This window comes from Pleurodeles waltl, chromosome 8 (assembly GCF_031143425.1).
Source record: "Pleurodeles waltl isolate 20211129_DDA chromosome 8, aPleWal1.hap1.20221129, whole genome shotgun sequence".
Taxonomy (NCBI): Eukaryota; Metazoa; Chordata; class Amphibia; order Caudata; family Salamandridae; genus Pleurodeles; species Pleurodeles waltl.
In genome coordinates, this window is record NC_090447.1 from 1140473161 (window position 1) to 1140493025 (window position 19865).

General features: G+C 43.6%; 1 protein-coding gene across 1 annotated transcript in view; it reads left to right on the forward strand.

The window, feature by feature from the left end:
* Positions 1-476: 476 nt before the first annotated feature.
* The window catches only part of EBPL (EBP like), a 168764-nt gene continuing 149375 nt past the window's right edge, over positions 477-19865 (forward strand). The window contains exon 1 of the mRNA XM_069205362.1: positions 477-720. Within this exon, the coding sequence (XP_069061463.1) occupies positions 559-720 (162 nt within the window). The 5' untranslated portion in view covers positions 477-558. The remainder of the gene's footprint in view (positions 721-19865) is intronic.

A 19865-nucleotide genomic window follows, 5' to 3' on the forward strand; every position in this document is an offset into this window, starting at 1 on the left:
TTTTAAATATTGGTGAACTGAGGTCCATTGGGTGGAGGGAAAAGGCCTAGCAATGCAGGGGTTAAGCGTGAGTGTTTCACAACAGAAACAATATAACACGTTTCTCCTTTTAGGACAAGGAGATAAGAGTGATTTGCTCAGGATGACAGAGTGTTGAACCGACGTCGTGATTCTAACTTGGTTCCCCGTGTACCCATTTGCAGCTTTAGTCACATCTCTCCAAATACTCAACTACTATACAACCAACAGTTATTCGGTCGGTTCTGCCGGCGGACCCGTACAAAGAAAACACCACAGCCATGGGCACGCAAGGAGGCGGAGAAGTACCAACGCCCCCTGGCACCTCCACTCAGGCGCCCCAATGGGCGGGCTCTCCCTCATTGGTGCTCCGCGGCACGTCACGAGCTAACGCCATGGGGGCGCGGCCACGAGCCGCCTATGGCGGGCAGAAGCACAAAACAGCGCCGCCCTCCTGCCCCGAGCCCTCCAAAAACCTGTTACCCGTCTGAACCTGGTAAACTCTGACTGGGGGTGGCGTGTGGAGCCCGCTGCTGCGCCATGGTGGCTCTTACCTCGGTGACGCTGTGGTCGCTGCTGGCCTGCGCTGCACAGCTGGCAGTGGGCTACGTCTTAGCGCAGCGCCTGGGCAAGAACTGCTCTCCGACCGACATATGGGTCCTGGTCTGGCTATTTTATGATGCCATTGTGCACTTTACTCTTGTAAGTAAATATTGAATAAACCCTGGCTGCTTCAGGTTCCCACCCGTCTGTAAAAACGCTCGCACCCAGATAGGTCCAATAGATATTATGTTGAATTGTAGAGCGCACTAATAACCCGCGAGGGTTAGATTGCATTATAATGGAATTATCCATGTTTGTGAATGTCTATTTTGCCTGTCATAGGATGACTTTCAGTGTTGTCATATGATGTATTTTCCTTCTTTGTATGCCCGTTTTCCCATCAACTCTCCATTAATTCCATTGACTTGTTTAAGTGTTTTACATATCATTGGATTTGTTCGCATGTTTTGCACCTGCGTGTACATGCTTCTTTCTTCATGCTGGTTTGCATGCGCGCCCGTTAGAGGCACCGTCTAAGGGACAGCTTGCGTCAGCAGAGATCACTCAGTGTCTTTGTGTGGAATGTGCCGCTCATCTGGAGAACGCAGGAACCGAACTTTGCGATTCAACCTGTCAAAAACACCAGCGTTGCAGGTGCGTGCTGAGCCCATCTTCATGGGTGGCAACTGTTTACATGAGCGCTAAGCCCAAGAATTGGCGATTGTTCGGCTGTCATAGTGGTTGACTAGCTTCAGGAGTCCGAAACAGAGTGACACCCAAAGTTGGAATGGGTTTGGAGCAAAGGTAGGGGCTTAACGCGGCACCTGCGTTGGGACTGAACGGAGGGCATTATTCTAGCGGGCCCCGGTCGTTCCGGGAGACGTAAGAGCTCTTCATCATATTCAGCTTTGCGGGGTGGGGGCATTATTTTTGTTACACCACTGGGCAAAGGTAGTATTAACTAAATACGGTACACACGAATGCGAAGCAGAGTCGTGGCATCGTCTGAAGCCCATATTCAACTGAAGGTCATTGCATATAGGACATTCAAGGGCTCCTCATCCATCCTGTGTACCGCCACTGGTGCGAAGCTTGTGACTGGATGATCTGCATGTAGCCAGAGATACACTCTGATCACGAGGAATGAAACATTAGCAAGGTGTGCTGAATGCAAATAACACTTGGATCTGTGTGCAAAGCTTGTGTGTTTAGAGACGCATTGTATGAGGGACCGAGGTGTACTTTGATATTGGCGCAATGGCATACGGAACAAAACACAAGTTAGTGTGAGTTTGGGAATAGGGTGACCATATGACATAGAGACAAACTTTGGACAGGACTGGCAAAAATTCAGGACAAAGGGTCAAAATTCAGGTCGAGTTCACACTGCATAAATCTGCAGAGACATGCACAAGAAGTAAAAACATAGCTTACCTAAGAAAATACAAAAAACAATTTCCTGACTGATTTGTACAAAATTAAATTAGAAAATTGGGATGAATTGTGGTTTTCCTGCTTAAATTGTGTGATCTTAGACAAATACTTTACTTCACCAAAACGATTTTTTCTTCATTAATGTACATGAAAGCACTTTGAAATATGTGAGTTCTGAATACCAGTTGTACAAAAAACGATTGTACTGGATTTAATAGACTTAAATGCCATGTATTAACATCAGTGCTTCACACGTTAAAGAAATACACTTCTCCTGATTTTTTTCCATATTTTACATGATGGTTGTTGTAAGATTTAGATATGTTGAAGGTCTCCCCATTCCAGTCCTCAGCGCCAGCAGAGTCCCCGGGGTACATAGCAGCTAGCTGGGAAGTGGTGTAAAAGAGCATGATCTTGTATGCTGTTTCTCTGAGTGACAGTCCCCAGTTGTGAGCTAGCTGCTGTTGGCATGGCTTTATTCACTGCAGATAGAGGCAGCCTTAGATTGAGTTGGCGAGGAGAGTTTATCCATATTGCGGAGATGCCGGATGATATTCTTCTTTGTGTCTTGGGAGGCTGTAGACACCAAGTCTATGCCAGAGCGGGCACGCCCGACTGTGGTCCAGATGGGTTTCAGGGCACCCCCAACTGAAGCGTCACGCTGTGGAGGGGGGGTGGGACTTCCGAGTCGTCAGTCACTGGGAGACCCAGCAATCTCTTTGCTTCAGTCAGGGAGCCAAGGGCTCGTTGCCTGCCTTCCCACTCAAACATCAGCGCGAAAGGGTGCCCACACTGGTACTGCGTAATTTATCAGTGATGACCTTAAACTCCCACCTTTCCTGCAGGGTTGTAGCTCACAGATCTTGGTACAGCTGAATCTTGTGGCCTCAAAAAACTAGGTCTGTTTGAGAGCGGGTCTCTCGGAGGATGGCCTCCTTATCCATTTTACCATTTTCAAAGGTGGTAACACTGTCTGGGCATTGGTTGCAATTCATTAGTACCAGTTTAACACCCAAACCCAGCAATAGACTGCAGAAAGGTGACCAGTCAAGCTTTGCAAAGGGCCTTCCACTGCATGGCAATGCGTTGCTACGTTTTTTGTAACTTTTGAAACGTTTGAGCTAGAAACAACATTTAAAAAAAATATGCAGCAGAGCAAGGATTATATGATAAATCTGGCAACTCTATATTTATGCAAACATTTCCACGGCCACACAATCACATAATTCCAGTGGCCCTGAATATATTATAGGCTGCCTTTAAATGTACATATGAATTTAGGTCATAAAATAAAAGCGCTTCTAAAGCATAGAGTTCGGTAACATACAGATTATACCCAGTGAAAACATTTGTATAACCGTCTATTAAAAGCACAACTCCATAATTCAAATTGGAACACCCTTACTGTACCCCAGTGGTCTTCACACTTTTTAAAGCCGTGCCACCCCTGATGTAAAAAATATATTAATTGGGCCCCCAGAATTAAAATTGCTAATGTTTAAATAACACCTAAACATATTTAAACATTGCAGTTGTGTTGAATCTTCATTTTTGATAATGCAATCAAATACAATTGCCAACTTACTATTTGGGTCAGCAAGGTATTTCTAAAGTGTAAAAGTAGCCACATTGTGATGCCCTCATTCTTTGAGACTTTTTCCCAGCCAGGTTATCACTGACAAAAGATGAGTGATTGCCCATTTGCTGACTGACTTTTTTTTTCACTAAAGCAAAGCATAGTTATTAGCATGATGCTTCTCTTGGCCAGTGCCTGGTGCCCCCCTTCGGATCAATTCAGGCCCCCGCAGGGTCCTCCCAGTTTGAAGACCTCTGCAGATCCCTCTCAAAAAGAAAATATCTTGTCATCAGGAAGCTTTTAGTGACTCCTCTAAATAACGCCTCCCAAGCAGCCTTTACCTTTGCCAGCTAACCAGCTGCATATATTTGCATTTCTTTGGGGAAGCAGACACCCTGACAAGAAGGCTTATTTCTTTTAAATTGCCTGCGCCTCTCTTCAGAGTGCAGCACAGGAGACTCCCTCCACTTCAGCTGGGAATCTGTTTGGGAATTATTTCTTGCCCTTTGGCTGCGAGGCTCAAATTATGGACAAATGCCATCCGTTAAGACTTCAGTCACGGATGGGATGGCTAATTTAAGGGCAGTCCATAAAAATTACGGACTGGCGGTCTCCCTAGTTGGGAAAAGCCATGATTTATACAACATTTATATTCCACTGCAAGGGGCTCATGCTGGTGATAATCATTGAACATTTGGTAATGGGTGAAAGTAGTCACTCAGAGCCACAGCTCACTCTCGGTCATATGGAGGGTTCAGATTTTGAGGTCAACACTGAGACTAGTAGTAAAGGCTTCATCTGAAAGAATTTGTCATGGCATGAGAGCTCTTGAAAGTGTAGGGTGCTGTTGTTACTTCACGATGAAGTGCCAGAAGTGTAACTGCAGAAGCAGGTGCTTGAGAATTTGAGGATAGATTGGAGTGTCCAGGAGTCTGGGAAAATGTTAGAGGTATATATTGGTCTGCTGTTGAGTCAGAGTTTGAGAATTGGAAGGGCCGCACTCAGTGCTATCTTCTTAAAGTCTCATACTGTAAGGTAACTATAACACAACTCCCTCGCCATGCACTGCTAATTGCCCCAGATATTACATCACTTATGACACCTTCTTTGACATCATTGATAATATCAATGTAGCATTTGCAGTAAAATTATCAATGAGAAAACTGGGCGTGGCGAGGGTGCGAGTTATAGTTAACTTAGGGCCCAAGTTTTATAGTTACATGAAATAACTCTAACATCCAGATGTCTATGGTTTTGTGCATGTAAAATCTGAACCGAAGTATAATATCACTGTAACTGTAACCATTGTTTTTTTAGTGAATTTCTAGTGTTTTTTAAATTCTATTATCTAACTATACTGTCCCTATCACCGTTGTTTTAAAAAAAAAATATATATATATATATATAGCGGAGTGTAGCATCAGAGGCGCTCACCAGCAAAATCACAGTAAGTTAGTAAACACTCACTTGGGATCCAGTTGCAGTTCAACCCAGTTTATACATAATGCATCTCCTGACACATATATGCCAGCCAAACGGTCTTGATAACATGGCGACGTGAACACTGCAAATACCATATGAACACAGAAAGAGGACCACAAACCAAACTATATGTATTAAATATAACTAAGATATGCACCATACTGGACTGATCCTAATAAGAAAGCTAAAGTGCCCATGTTCACTAGAAGAAAATGTCTTTCTACTTCAGAAATATATATATATATAATATTTACACTCATAACAGCTATGGCATGCCGCCTGGTCGCTAGTGGTGCTCGGGTAAGCGCGTATGCCTGTGCATTGTAAGTACAAGAATCCCACCTCCTTACAGATGAGATCAACACTCCAAGGGAAAGAGTTGCAAGATCTATTGAAAGCTGAAGACCCACAACATGTTTTGGTGGCTAAGTTCAGCCTTGTTCATGATTCAGACGCCATATTCGTTACTCCATTTAAACAAACAAATCATAGTTATAAATGGAGGACGAGATTTCAAAATAAACAAATGGGCACCATTTTATAATCTATATAATACTAACAAACAAATCAATTTGTGACAATCCAAGTCAATAATTTGGTCGAAAAATGTGCAGGGATTCTCAATTTATATGTAATATATCATGTAACATTAAACTCAACCTGGAATGATCATTACCTGCAAAGTTTAATTCTACAAAATGTCAGTTAAGCAACATCTTATAATATGTAATCCATCAATGTGTAGTTGCTCACAACACATATACAATTATACCAACCATAAATAACATCATGCGTAATTCATTGATGCAGAATTATTACATGAAAAAGATTATAATGATTGGAATGTTAGCTCTTTAAAATCATCTGTTTGGACTGGCCACCGCAGTGTCTTATTTATCTATGTCCCTTTTCCAATATTTGCACTCCCCCATCGAGTCGCCACATTTTGCCCCAGTGGGCAATAAAATCCATGACCTTCATTATGAAAATCTGCGACAAAAAAAATGTTCTTATGTTTGTTGTGGGTGACATCATATTTCATCCATATTCATCCATCCTCCATCTTCAATGTCACAACCCGTAAGCGATCTATTGTAAGCGTACAAGCAAGCAGGCTTAACCTAGGTACCTGTGTAGTACTTCACAGAGCTTGAAATCACATGGCTCCTCACTGTCCATATCAAAAATAAATATCCTTTCTAATTGTCTCAAATGCCATTCTCTATCACCACCTCTATTATTTTTGGGTACCTATACTAAAATATTATATCTTAGTTGGGACTTCGCTCCATTATGGAAACTATTAAAATGCCTGACAAGTGGGTAGCTAAAATCTGCATTTTAATCACTCTCAAATGTTGTAACATTCTTTCATGTACAGACAATGTTGTACTGCAAATATATGTCTTTGGGTAGGGGCATGTTAATTGATGAAGCACATATGTACTTTTACAAGTCAAACTACCCTTAATCTTGATGTTTTTAGGTTGAGCATAAGCGTTTGACCTCATGTGTACTTTTAGTATACTTCTTATGGCTTACAGCAATTTCATTTGTTGGTTGCAGTGTCCTTTAAAAATTCTTGGTTGCTAGTGGTCAGTTCTTCCTTTTTTTCCCCCTCCTTTTTCTTTTGCAGAGCAGTGACCAACTACTGTATTATTCCAATTTGGTTTCTTTATCTGTTGTTGTGATGGACTATTTTTGTTATTTCTTTGGTGCTCCCATTTCACTGTGGGTGTTTAAGGCTGGTAGCTACCTGCATTTTATTGCAACATTCCGTTCCTCTCATCTCCTCCCATGTTGCTGACATTTGTTTTGGCTTTGTTCCAGTGCTGTCCTCATTTACCTCTGGCTTCTAAAATAATTTTACTTTACAAAAGAAACACCCAGTAGTTTAGCTCACTGCTCACGAAAGCCACAATATGCCCTTTCTGGTAGAATGTAGCTAAACCTAGATGCAATGATGTGAAACTTGCTTAGACTCACATCGCATCTCGAGTCTCTCTCTCCAGGGCTCCTCCCTACCAGCCCTCACATTGCACACAGGGCATTGCTTATCTCCATTAGAGGAGTCATAAATCTTCTCAGGCTGCTCTTCTTGTTGAAATGGGAGGCAAGAATGCCTGCAAGATTTTTCATTCTGTTAAAATAAAAATCAAATACTTTTCCAGCCATATTTTCCAATTTCTGTTCAGGTGTTTACACAGCACGAGGTAGTGTAGTCATCTCGTCTCTCCTCAAGGACTTGTGATTTCCGGTGCTCTATCAGCCTTTTACAGCTCCGTTTGTTGCAAATTTAGCAAAATGCTACATTCATTTAATACGGTTAATTCTGCATCAGTATGTTCCAAATTATATGTATGGTGCCTTGTTGCTAGCTGGCACTCAGTGCATGTCATGCCCTGTTTTTTATTCATAAGCCTAGACTGATTTTAGTATTAAACACACACTTGCACCTATCGCATTGTTTTACATGGGATTTATATAATTTATGTGCTATATAACATTTATGTGCCTTACTGGCCATTCAGTAATAGCAGATTCCTATATATAACTGGCAGAAGTACTATCCCTGCTTAAATTTCACTAATTTTGACTTGCTGTACTGGCCCTTGTCAAACGCAACACCACACAATTCAATGCCACACAATTCCACACCAGTCAACATAATTCCAGTCCGCACAATTTCACTCCACACCACATAATTTCACTCCACGACACACAGTTACACCACACACCACATACATCCAATACACACCACAAAATTCCACATCATACTATATAATTAAATCCACTCCACATAAATCCCCTTCACGCCACTCCACAACACATACCACTCCACATAATTACACTCCATGACACAATCCTACTCAACATAATTCCACTACTCACAATACCACATAATTCCTATCCACATAATTCCAATACACATAGCTCCACTGAATGCCACACAATTCAAGCACACACAATTCAAAGTCAAGCAATTCCACGCCACACAATTCCACTGAAACCCACATAATTTCACACCACACCACATAATTGCAATCCACACAATATAATTCAACATCATTACACACAGTTCCAATTAAAGCCACTCCACATAAATCCATACCATACAACATAATTACAGTCCAGCATGCTCTCCAACCTGGCCTCTTTAATCCCTGTCAGACACTCTGTGCCCCTTTAGCTCTCTTTTGTCGATCCCTGCTTTCTTCAAGTTTTCAATCTGTTGCTTCCTTTGTGTGTTTTTCCCTCTCTTGCTTGCAGAAAATGTCTGCCCACTGGCAACCACCGGATCAAATTAATAACTGTGTGCTGCCCCTCGTTCACCAGGTCTGTGCATCTCCAGTGTCTTAAGGTCTCATTCTGAGGAGTTGTTTAGTGTGTGTGTGTATATATATTGTAGGAAGCTGGTTCTGTATATACTATCTCAAAGTGAGAGATAGTGTGCACAGAGTCCACGGGTTCCCCTTAGAGGTTGATAGTGGCAAAATTAGATAATACTAATGCTCTATTTTGTGGTAGTGTGGTCAAGCAGTAGGCTCATCAGAGGGTAGTGTTAAGCATTTGTTGTACACACACAGGCAAATAAATGAGGAACACACACTAAAAGACTTAACTCCAGGCCAATAGTTTTTATATAGAAAAATATATTTTCTTAATTTATTTTAGAACCACAAGATTCAAGATTTGAGGTAAGTACATAAAATGCAAGGTACTTCACATAGGTAAGTATAGAACTTTGATTCAAAGCAATAGTACACACAGTTTTAGTTAAAATGGCAATAAGCTATTTTAAACGTGGACACAGTGTAAAAATCAACAGTTCCTGGGGAGGTAAGTTTTATTTAGTTTCTCCGGTAAGTAAAGCACTTATCCAGTCAGTCTCCTGGGCATAGGCAGCCCACCGTTGAGGGTTCAAAGCAACCCCAAAGTTACCGCACCAGCAACACAGGGCCGGTCAGATGCAGAGGTCAAAGGAGGGCTCAAAACACATAGGCACCTATGAAGAACAGGGGTGCTCCGGTTCCAGTCTGCTAGCAGGTAAGTACCTGCGTCCTCGGGGAGCAGACCAGGGGGGTTTTGTAGAGCACTGGGGGGACACAAACAGGCACACAAGACACACCCTCAGCGGCACAGGGGCAGCCAGGTGCAGTGTGCAAAGTAGGCATCGGGTTCGCTATTGAAAGCAATGGAGGGACCCGGGGGTCACTTAGGCGATGCAGGCAGGGCATAGGAGGGGCTTCTCGGGCCAGCCACCGACTGGGATAAGAAGAGGGCCGTCTGCTGGTCACTCTTGCACTGGAAGGTGGTTCCTCTCGGTCCTGGGGGATGCGGATGCAGTGTTTGTTCCAGGCATCGGGTTTCTTGTTACCAGGCAGTCGGGGTCAGGGGGAGCCTCTAGATCCTCTTTGCAGGCGTGGCTGTGGGGGTACAGGGGGTTCTTCTCAGGTTACTCACGTCGTCGTAGTCACCTGGGAGTCCTCTCTGTGGTGTTAGTTCTCTGGAGCTTGAGCCGGTGGCATTGGGTGCAGAGTGTGAAGTCTCACGCTTCCGGCGGGAAGAGAGAGTTCTTTGAAAGTTACTTCTTTGTTGCAAAGTTGTTGCAGGTTTTGAACAGTGCTGCTGTTGTCAGGAGTTTCTTGGTCCTGATGGTTCAGGGCAGTCCTCTGAGTCCGCCGAGGTCGCTGGTCCCTGTCAGATGCGTCACTGTACAGGTTCTTTGAGTCTGGAGCAGGCCGGTAGGGTTGGGGCAAAGTCAGTTGTCGTCTCTGCTGGGCTTTCAGTTAAGCATTCCTTCCTCTTGTTGTAGGCTGTAGGAATCTGATTTTCTGGGTTCAGGGTCACCCCTAAATACTAAATTTAGGGGTGTGTTTAGGTCTGGGGGGCAGGGGGCACATCCTATTCCTATTGGGGGAATCCTCCAATCTCAAGACGGCGGATTTCTAAAGGCAGGAGTCTGCTCAGCTCAGGGCACCTTAGGGGCTGTCCTGACTGGTGGGTGTCTTCTCCTTGTTTTCCTCATTATCTCCTCCAACCTTGCCGCCAAAAATGGGGGCAGTGGCCAGAGGGGTGGGCATCTCCACTAGCTGGGATGCCCTGGGGTGCTGTTACAAAAGGCATGAGCCTTTGAGGCTCACCACCAGGTGTTACAGTTCCCACAGGGGGAGTTGAGAAGCACCTCCACCCAGTACAGGCTTTATTCCTGGCCACAGAGTGACAAAGGCACTCACCCCATGTGGCCATAAAATTGTCTGGTTGTGGCAGTCTGGTAGAAACTGGTCAGCCTAGCACTAGGAGTCGGACTGGTATTCAGGGGGCATCTCTAAGATGCCCTCTGTGTGTATTTTACAATAAATCACACACTGGCATCAGTGTGCATTTATTGTGCTGAGAAGTTTGATACCAGACTTCCCAGATTTTAGTGTAGCCATTATGAAACTTTGGAGTTCGTGTTTGACAGACTCCCAGACCATATACTCTTTATGGCTATCCTGCACTTACAATATCTAAGATTTTGCTTAGACACTGTTGGGGCATTGTGCTCATGTACTTATGCCCTCACCTGTGGGATAGTGCACCTTGTCTTAGGGCTGTAAGGCCTGGTTGAGGGGTGACTTACCTATGCCACAGGCAGTGTGAGGTGGGCATGGCACTCTGAGGGGAGTGCCATGTCGACTTAGTCATTTTCTCCCCACCAGCACACACAAGCTGTGAGGCAGTGTGCATGTGCTGAGCGAGGGATCCCCAGGGTGGCATAAGACATGCTTCAGCCCTTAGAGACCTTCCCTGTCAACAGGGCCCTTGGGGTACCATTTACAAGGGATTTATCTGTGTGCCAGGGCTGTGCCAATTGTGGGAACAATGGTACAGTTTAGGGAAAGAACACTGGTGCTGGGGCCTGGTTAGCAGGGTCCCAGCACACTTTCAATCAAAACTGGCATCAACAAAAGACAAAACGTCAGGGGGTAACTATGCCAAGGAATGCATTTCCTTACACACACACATATATGTGTGTGCGTGTGTGTTTGTGTGTGTGTGTGTGTGTGTGTGTATATATATATATATATATATATATATATATATAATTTGTGTGTATGTATATCCCACCATTCAATGTCTTTTTTAAGCTCTCTCATAGCTGGAACTTTTGCTTTACAGCTGAGAGTAGTTTCTGTTTAAGGGCCTTGTTTGTAATAGTATTGCAATGGGCCTGCTAGGCCTGAAAATGTGTAAGGCACCACACCCTCTAGGGGTTACATATATGGTTACACTGCGTTACTTTCTGCCATTCTGTTTTCATGTTGTTATGCCCTCTACAGGCTGATTATATGATTACATGACCATGTTTCTTATAAATGCTATTTTCATTATGGTGTCCTCTAGGGGCTGTTCTAAGCATTATAGTCAAGAAAGTACAATATTTGCTGCACTCAGAAAGCTTGCCCCATAATGCTTTGCGGGACATTGCTTTTACAAAACATTTTTGCCCATAACTCACAGTGAGGTGGTCCTAGGACAGTGGGACCACTATCAAAATTTTCAGCATGGCACATGCTATCCAGGGCATCTCTGGGTCCTCACACTAGGTTGGGGGGGGCACAAAGTAATATCTGCCCCCACCCTACCAGTCAGTATCTTTTTTTTTTTTATTCTATCATGGCTGGAACCTTTGTTTTACAGATGGGCATAGTTTGTCTTTTAAGGTCCTTGTTTGTAATATTATATTAATAGGCCTGCTAGGCCTGAAAATGTCTAATGCACTATGCCCTATAGGGTTTAAATATGTGGTTACACCTCATTATGTTCTGCCATTCTGTTTTCCTGTGGTTATGCCCTTTAGGGTCTATTTGGTTACAAGACCTTGTTTCTTACAAATGTTATTTTTATAGTGGTGCCATTTAGTGGGTGTTCTGAGAATGACAGCAACAATATTTGCTGCACTTGGAAATTCGCCCCATAATGCTCTTTATGGTACATTTCTGTTACAAAATATATTTGCCCATAACTCAACACACAATGTGCTCTTTCTGCCTAGGTCTTCTCTGGGTCCCCTCACTAGATTGGGGGGACCCCAAAATAATAATATAACAAGCATTTACAATGCGACGGGTCTCGCGTTTGCTCATGTTAGAGTTGATCGCGTTGTAAACTCTTAACCCGACTTTTCACCTATCGGGCAAAAGTGTATTTATGTACACAACCCGAAAAAGTGAATTCAAGTATGTAAAGCGCTCGACTTCTGCCAAGCGAGATCGCGCTCTAAATTAGAGAAAAAAAAAGTCCACGAGCCGATGGAAAACAGCGAGCCTCGCATGTTTTCTGTACTTGGTCGCTGCGCTCGAGGAGGGCTTGCCACCGGAAAAGGCATGACATATGGGTGCCTTCCACTAATGAAAGCAAGAAGATTTTATTAGGGAAGCCCACGAACCAATAAAAAGCACTGACGTGAAGTTGACAGGGCTCGGAGCCCTTTTCTAAATACTAAAGAGTCTCCCTGCATTACGCATGCGCAAGCGCATGCAACGCAGGCTCGACCCTAAAAAATATAATAGATAATGGCAATATTTTCATTTTTTGCTGAAGATAGAGGAAGAAGGTAACTAGAAGTGCTTTTTTATATGCAGAGCCAGTGGTATTATGTGGCAGAGAGGACCAAATTATGCGGCAGGGTTGACCAATTTATGTGGCAAGAAAAGTCTAGTTATGCATTTACAATGGCAATAGGTCTACCTGTTGCATTGCAAATGCTTGTCGTTAAATGGTGTTCTGACTGCATTGATGTTAACTCCATGCTGACATTTTTGCCTTTATTACAGTACATAACCCCCTCTTTCGGGTAAATCCATGTTAACTTCTCATCACTACTTTTTATATCACTTCTCACTAAGTTATCTTGCGTTGACAGAGCACGTCTATAACAAATAAGGGGCATCCTAGGACAATTAAGGCCAATTACTGGATCACTTTTAAAAAGATGCCAATGTTTGTTAAGGGCAGCCTTACCCTGAAATGATCTCGGTTATAGCTGGTTAGAAATCTAAGTTCCTCCTTCCTCTGTTTCTTCCTTGTAGAAGTAGCCCTGGTTTACGGTCTCCCTCTTCAGGAGGTTGCAGTCAAAATATTGTAAGTCTACCCTCTTGCCCCAAATCTAGTTACCGTTTGCCTTCCTAATTCACAGTGTTCCTCAGTTGAGCTCTGTGGGATCCCCCGAAGGGTATGTATGCTGTTAATAAGTGGGGCCGGGTGGAAGCTACGAACATGTAAAATACTGTTGCCTTCTGTGGGCTTTTGTTACAGTGTAGACACCAATTTCTGTGCATATCCCTTTATTAATGCATCAAGAAACTTCAGCTCTCTCTCTTATCTTACTCGTAAAAGCCAAATTCAAATCAAGTTTTAAGTTGAATTTATTGGACGAGTTATAACTTTGTCAAATAATAATCATATGATGCACGATCTAAAAGAAAAAAAAAGAAAAATATGATTATACAAAGCTTTGGCTGGTGCTAAAGCAGATACAAACAGAAAGTTAAAAACTAGAATCGGAGCGTACTGAACATAAAATGTTAATTCCGGCAACCCTTATGTCCTTTGTCTATAAGTATTTGCAGACTAGAGAGTAATGATACAAACTAACAGTGCAACACATTGCATTAAGCAGCCATTTGATACACAATTAAAAAATATTTTGTAAAGTGCTTAGACCGGTGGTGGGATGGATACAAACATAAAGTTAAAAACTTAGAACAGGTGTGTGTTGATCGTAGATGTTACTTCTGGCAACTGTTGCGACCTTTGTCAATAACAAGAGTTTACAAATAGTCAGTTCAACATGCCGTCCTCTCGCTTTACGGGCGATAATTGGCTGCCTGCATGTTGGTAGACCCCTTGCATTAGTGCTTTAACCTTGGGTAGATGCAAACCAGGTGGATTAGGTCGTCTTTTGTCGCCTCAAACAGTTTGCAAGCAGTTACCTCGCTAGCCATCCAACGGCTTCCCCACCAATGGCGGAAATTACCATAGCAGTAGGACCAGGAATGTCCATTTATTGACTGCTTAATAGATGGAAAAATAGGGTGCATGTTTCAAGGGATTACAAGTATTATTCAACATTGAGGCATCTGATTGCTTAGCCAATGTCAATTTATCCTCAAGCAATGATTTTTTTCCTTATAGATTTTTTTAAAGCCACATATGGTAGAGATCCCATAAGACCTGTTCTTGCATTTTGCCTGAACATTTTTCCAAATAAATTTTATTGGTCATCAGCGGGGAGCTTGCAATAACCGACCACAATTTTTTTTATTAATGGAGCATTCTTCAGTGTGCTTGAGTTGAGCCTGTACCAACATCTGATGAAAACACACTGTCTGGCGATGACTTCCTTAATAAGGCCAAATTCCAAATGAATCTATGCTGGTGAAGCAGATTTTGGGATCTTGAAAAATTGCCTATAAATTTTAATTATTGTTCTAAGCAAGGCAATATCTGGACCCTATCAAAGCCTTAACCCCTTCCCTGCCAGGCCTTTTCCCCCTCCTGTGCCAGGCCTTTTTTTGGCTATTTGGGGCAGTTTGCGCTTAGGCCCTCATAACTTTTTGTCCACATAAGCTAGCCAAGCCAAATTTGAGTCCTTTTTTTCCAACATCCTAGGGATTCCAGAGGTACCCAGACTTTGTGGGTTCCCCTGAAGGAGGCCAAGAAATTAGCCAAAATACAGTGAAAAAATCGTTTTTTAAAAAAAAATTCGAAAAAGTGGCTGCAGAAGAAGGCTTGTGGTTTTTCCCCTGAAAATGGCATCAACAAAGGGTTTACGGTGCTAAAATCACCAGCTTCCCTGCTTTCAGGAACAGGCAGACTTGAATCAGAAAACCCAATTTTGCAACACAAATTTGGCATTTTACTGGGACATACCCCATTTTCACAATTGTTTGTGCATTCAGCCTCCTTCCAGTCAGTGACAGAAATGGGCGTGAAACCAATGCTGGATCCCAGAAACCTAAACAATTCTGAAAAGTAGACAAAATTCTGAATTCAGCAAGGGGTCATTTGTGTAGATCCTACAAGGGTTTCCTACAGAAAATAACAACTGAAAAAGAAAAATATTGAAATTGAGGTGAAAAAAACAGCAATTTTAGTCTACGTTTTACTCTGTAACTTTTTCCTGCAATGTCAGATTTTCGAAAGCATTATACCGTTACGTCTGCTGGACTCCTCTGGTTGTGGGGCTATATAGGGCTTGTAGGTTCATCAAGAACCCTAGGTACCCAGAGCCAATAAATGAGCTGCACCCTGCAGTGCGTTTTCATTCTATACTGGGTATACAGCAATTCATTTGCTGAAATATAAAGAGTGAAAAATAGCTATCAAGAAAACCTTTGTATTTCCAAAATGGGCACAAGATAAGGTGTTGAGGAGCAGTGGTTATTTGCACATCTCTGAATTCCGGGGTGACCATACTAGCATGTGAATTACAGGGCATTTCTCAAATAGACGTCTTTTTTACACACTCTCTTATATTTGGAAGGAAAAAATGTAGGGAAAGACAAGGGGCAATAACACTTGTTTTGCTATTCTATGTTCCCCCAAGTCTCCTGCTAAAAATGATACCTCACTTGTGTGGGTAGGCTTAGCGCCCGCGACAGGAAATGCCCCAAAACACAACGTGGACACATCACATTTTTTTAAAGAAAACAGAGGTGATTTTTGCAAAGTGCCTCCCTGTAGCTTTTGGCCTCTAGCTCAGCCGGCACCTAGGGAGACCTACCAAACCTGTGCATTTTTGAAAACTAGAGACCTAGGGGAATCCAAGATGGGGTGACTTGTGTGGCTCGGACCAGGTTCTGTTACCCAGAATCCTTTGCATACCTCAAAATTTGGCTAAAAAAAACACATGTTCCTCACATTTCTGTGGCAGAAAGTTCTGGAATCTGAGAGGAGCTACAAATTTCCTTTCACCCAGCGTTCCCCCAAGTCTCCCGATAAAAATGGTACCTCACTCGTGTGGGTAGGCCTAGCGCCCACGAAAGGAAATGGCCCAAAACACAACGTGGACACACCACATTTTTTTAAAGAAAAGAGGTGTTTTTTGCAAAGTGACTACCTGTGGATTTTGGCCTCTAGCTCAGCCGGCCCCAGGGGGGGCAGAAATGGCCTAAAATAAATTCCCCCACAACCCCTCCCCGGGAGCGACCCTTTCCTACAGGGTCGCTCCCCTTGCGTGACATTGGCGCAAAAAAAAAAAAATCCCCGGTGCCTAGTGGTTGCTGGCCTCTTGGGGGCAGATTGACCGAAAATCAGCCAATCTGCCCCCAAGAAGGGCAGAAATGGTCTAAATACAATTTGACCCCCAGGTGAGCGACCCTTGCCTAATGGGTCGCTCCCCATCTCTAAAAAAACAAACAAAAAACAAATATTTTTTTTTGCCTTGGCGCCTAGAGGTTTCTCCCCCAGGGGGGGCAGAAATGGCCTAAAATAAATGTGCCCTCCCATCCCCCCAACACCCCACCCCGGGAGTGACTCTTGCATACGGGTTCGCTCCCCCTGCGTGACATTGGCGCCCCAAAAAAAATCCCCGGTGTCTAGTGGTTTCTGCCCCCTTGGGGGCAGATTGGCGTAGCAAAAATCGGCCGATATGCCACCAAAGGGGGCAGAAATGGCCTAAATATAATTTTCCCCTCCAGGGGAGCGACCCTTGTCCAAGGGGTCGCTCCCCATCTGTAAAACAAAAAAAACAAAAAATCCCTAGTGCCTAGTGGTTTCTGCCCCCCTTGGGGCAGATTGGCCTAATCAAAATAGGCTGATCTGCTCCCCAGGGGGGGGGGCAGAAATGGCCTAAAATAAATTTTCCCCCCAGGGGAGCGACCCTTGATTAGGGGGTCGCTCCCCTTGCGTGAAATTCACGTAAAAAAAAAAAAACTCCCTGGTGTCTAGTGGTTTCTGTCCCCCTTGGGGGCAGATTGGCCTCATCAAAATAGGCCAATCTGCTCCCAAGGGGGGCAGAAATGGCCTAAATATAATTTGCCCCCCTAGGGGAGCGACCCTTGCCTAAGGGGTCGCTCCCCACCTAAAAACATTTTAAAAAAAAAAGATCTCTGGTGCCCTAGAGGTTTCTGCCCCCCCTGGGGGCAGAAAAGGCCTTTCCAAAAAAATGCCCCCATTGGGAGCGACCCTTGCCCAAGGTATTGCTCCCTTATGCCACTTTCAAAAAAAAAAAAAAAAATCCCTGGTGTCTAGTGGGCGTTTCAAAAGCTGGATTGCAAGCAATCCGGCTTTTGAAACGCTCGGAGAGACTTCAAAGGGAAGGAAATACATTTCCTTACCTTTGAAGCCTCTCCGGGCCTCCCCCACATGATCGAAAGAGAAATGCAAAGCATTTCTCTTTCGATGGGGGAGGCCCTGTGACAAATCAGTGCGCGCTCGTGCGCTGACGTCACAGCGGGGGTGGGGGGGATCGGGGGTGAAAGGGGAAGGGCTTCCCCTTCCATCCCTGCCTTGGGGGGGTGGGTGAGGAGCACAGGAGGGGAGCGCTAGCGCTCCCCCCCCCCAGTTCCCGGGTGTAGGACAAGGTGACCTCGTCCAAGGCACCCGGGAACCGGTGCCTTGGATGAGGTCACCTCGTCCAAGGCACGGGAGAGTTTAATGATGTGAGGGTTGAGTCAAATTTTGTAGCCTTAACTGTCAGTATTAGCGTAAGTGTTGGTCTGTTTAAACTGTTGTATGTGGTGAGAAAAGTAGCTCCTAAGGCATTACCCTTTCTTGTTAACCCATGCTTTTGTGGTAGATAAGTTCCTTTATTGTCAGTCAAGACCCCAAGTACATGTAGACATCCACACGCTCAAAAGGCTGCCTATTTAGAAGCCATCTTATGATGCATTGGTTGCTGGCCGAGGTGGTCATGACTTTAGTATTGTTTCTGTTAATTTCTAGCATGTTTTCATGGATGTATTCTGAAAGAGCATCCAATAAGCATTGTACTCCAACCTTTGTTTGCAGAGGAACACACGTCAGCATACAACAGGTGGCTAAGCCTCAATGGACCCATGCGGACAGGATATCAATTTATCTGATTGAGAGGCTTTGTTAGGTTTGATTAAAAAAAGATTAAAGAGAAACGATGCAAGGACACAACCCTGCTTAAAGCCTTGATGCTTCCATATTTTCCTTGAGACGCGAGTACCATTGGGTGTTTTATACGGATCTAGTTGTTGGAATGCAGTTGATGTATCCCTCTCAAAAGAGGTTGAGGAATGCCCCTTTTGACAAGCTTGGACCATTATTTCTTGTGATCGCGCACCCAAAAGCCGACTTAAAATCAGCAAAACATTGATGTAAAGGTTGGTTTGTTCTTTTTAGTGTGTCAGTGATAAGTGACAGCATTAGGATATTCGTTGCCACCTCGACCCGCTCATAAACCCGGTTTGATTTAAGGGAATTATACTATTTGTACATGACCAGGTGGTTAGTTCAGCCAGGAGTGCTGATGCGACAAACTTCCTCTGCATCCTATGGTTGATTCTAGATAAGATTTTTGTCTTAGATGTGCCATCCCGTTGGACTTTTTGTGAGGGGCTGAGGGGTGGGGCGGTCCTGCAAAGTTGGGCTGTCTTCCAGCAAACACATTGGTTAAATAAGAAGCGCAGATATTTTCAGGGATGTTGGAGTTGCTTACGGCACAATTTGATCTTGTGATTTCATTTATTGCTTTCCAGAAATGTTTTGAGTCATTTTGTTTGCTGTTATGAAGTAACTTGGCCCAATAAGAATCTATTTGAAGCCTCCTCCCCTTCCATAACTATGTCTTGCACTGTTTTTTTTGTTTAACCTTAGATGTTCAACATGACAGTCTTAGGGGTGGAGTTTCCTAGTGGCTTGCTAAGCTTGGTTCAACTTCTGTTTTGTCTACCTAGAGCAAGTGATACTTTCTTCTAGCCTTGATGTTGGCATTTGTGTTGTTTGTGCCTTCTTCCCCTTTATTATATCTCAAAGCTAATTTAAGACAGAATGCTTCCCACTGTTGGACCAGATCAATATGGGTAGCCTCGTATTTATGTAACATTTCTTCTGCTCTTAACACAGTGTGGTTTATTGTTAAGTCTGGGCATTTAGTGTTGTGTAATTCATGGTGTACAACATGCTGATATTTTTTTATCATTCCAAGAAGGTGTTTTGAAGCTGCTAGACATAGTTCCATCACTTGAAGGAAATGGTTGCTCTCCATTGATGTGCCTATTTTGTACTCCTTTAGCAAAGGGAATAAGTGAAACAATGTATAATCGGTGATAGATTGCAAATTTGGCCTTAAATGCATTATGCGCAGCGGAGTATCTTCAGTCGTTCTGCCATTCAGGGCCCTCATACCCGAGTATTCCAGTTTTCAGACTAGGTGCTCCCCTTGATTGTCCTTGCACTCCTTGTTTAATTGATGTTGTGAGGGAATATCTCAATGTGCATTTTGGGAAAAACGAGCTCATCCTCTTCCTGTTTGTAGATTAAGTTAATGTTAAAGTCTTCGGATAAGAGGATCCTAGATGTGAGGGTCCGATTCATGTGAAGTTGCACTAACGATAATATTCTTTTTGTGAGATCTTTTTAATGAAGATTAATCTGTTTGAATATGTACATTAATCAGAACTAGAGGTGAATTGTCTTGTTGGTATCAGCTCTTAAATAGCAGTACTTGAACCTGTGACCTATTCCTGGGAGATGTTCAACTTCGACTCGAAGAGAAAGGGAAAGGGAAAGGTCAGACCTCCATTTAGTCTTCCGGATTTTTGTAACTTGTTTGCAGGGTTGCAGTAATGCC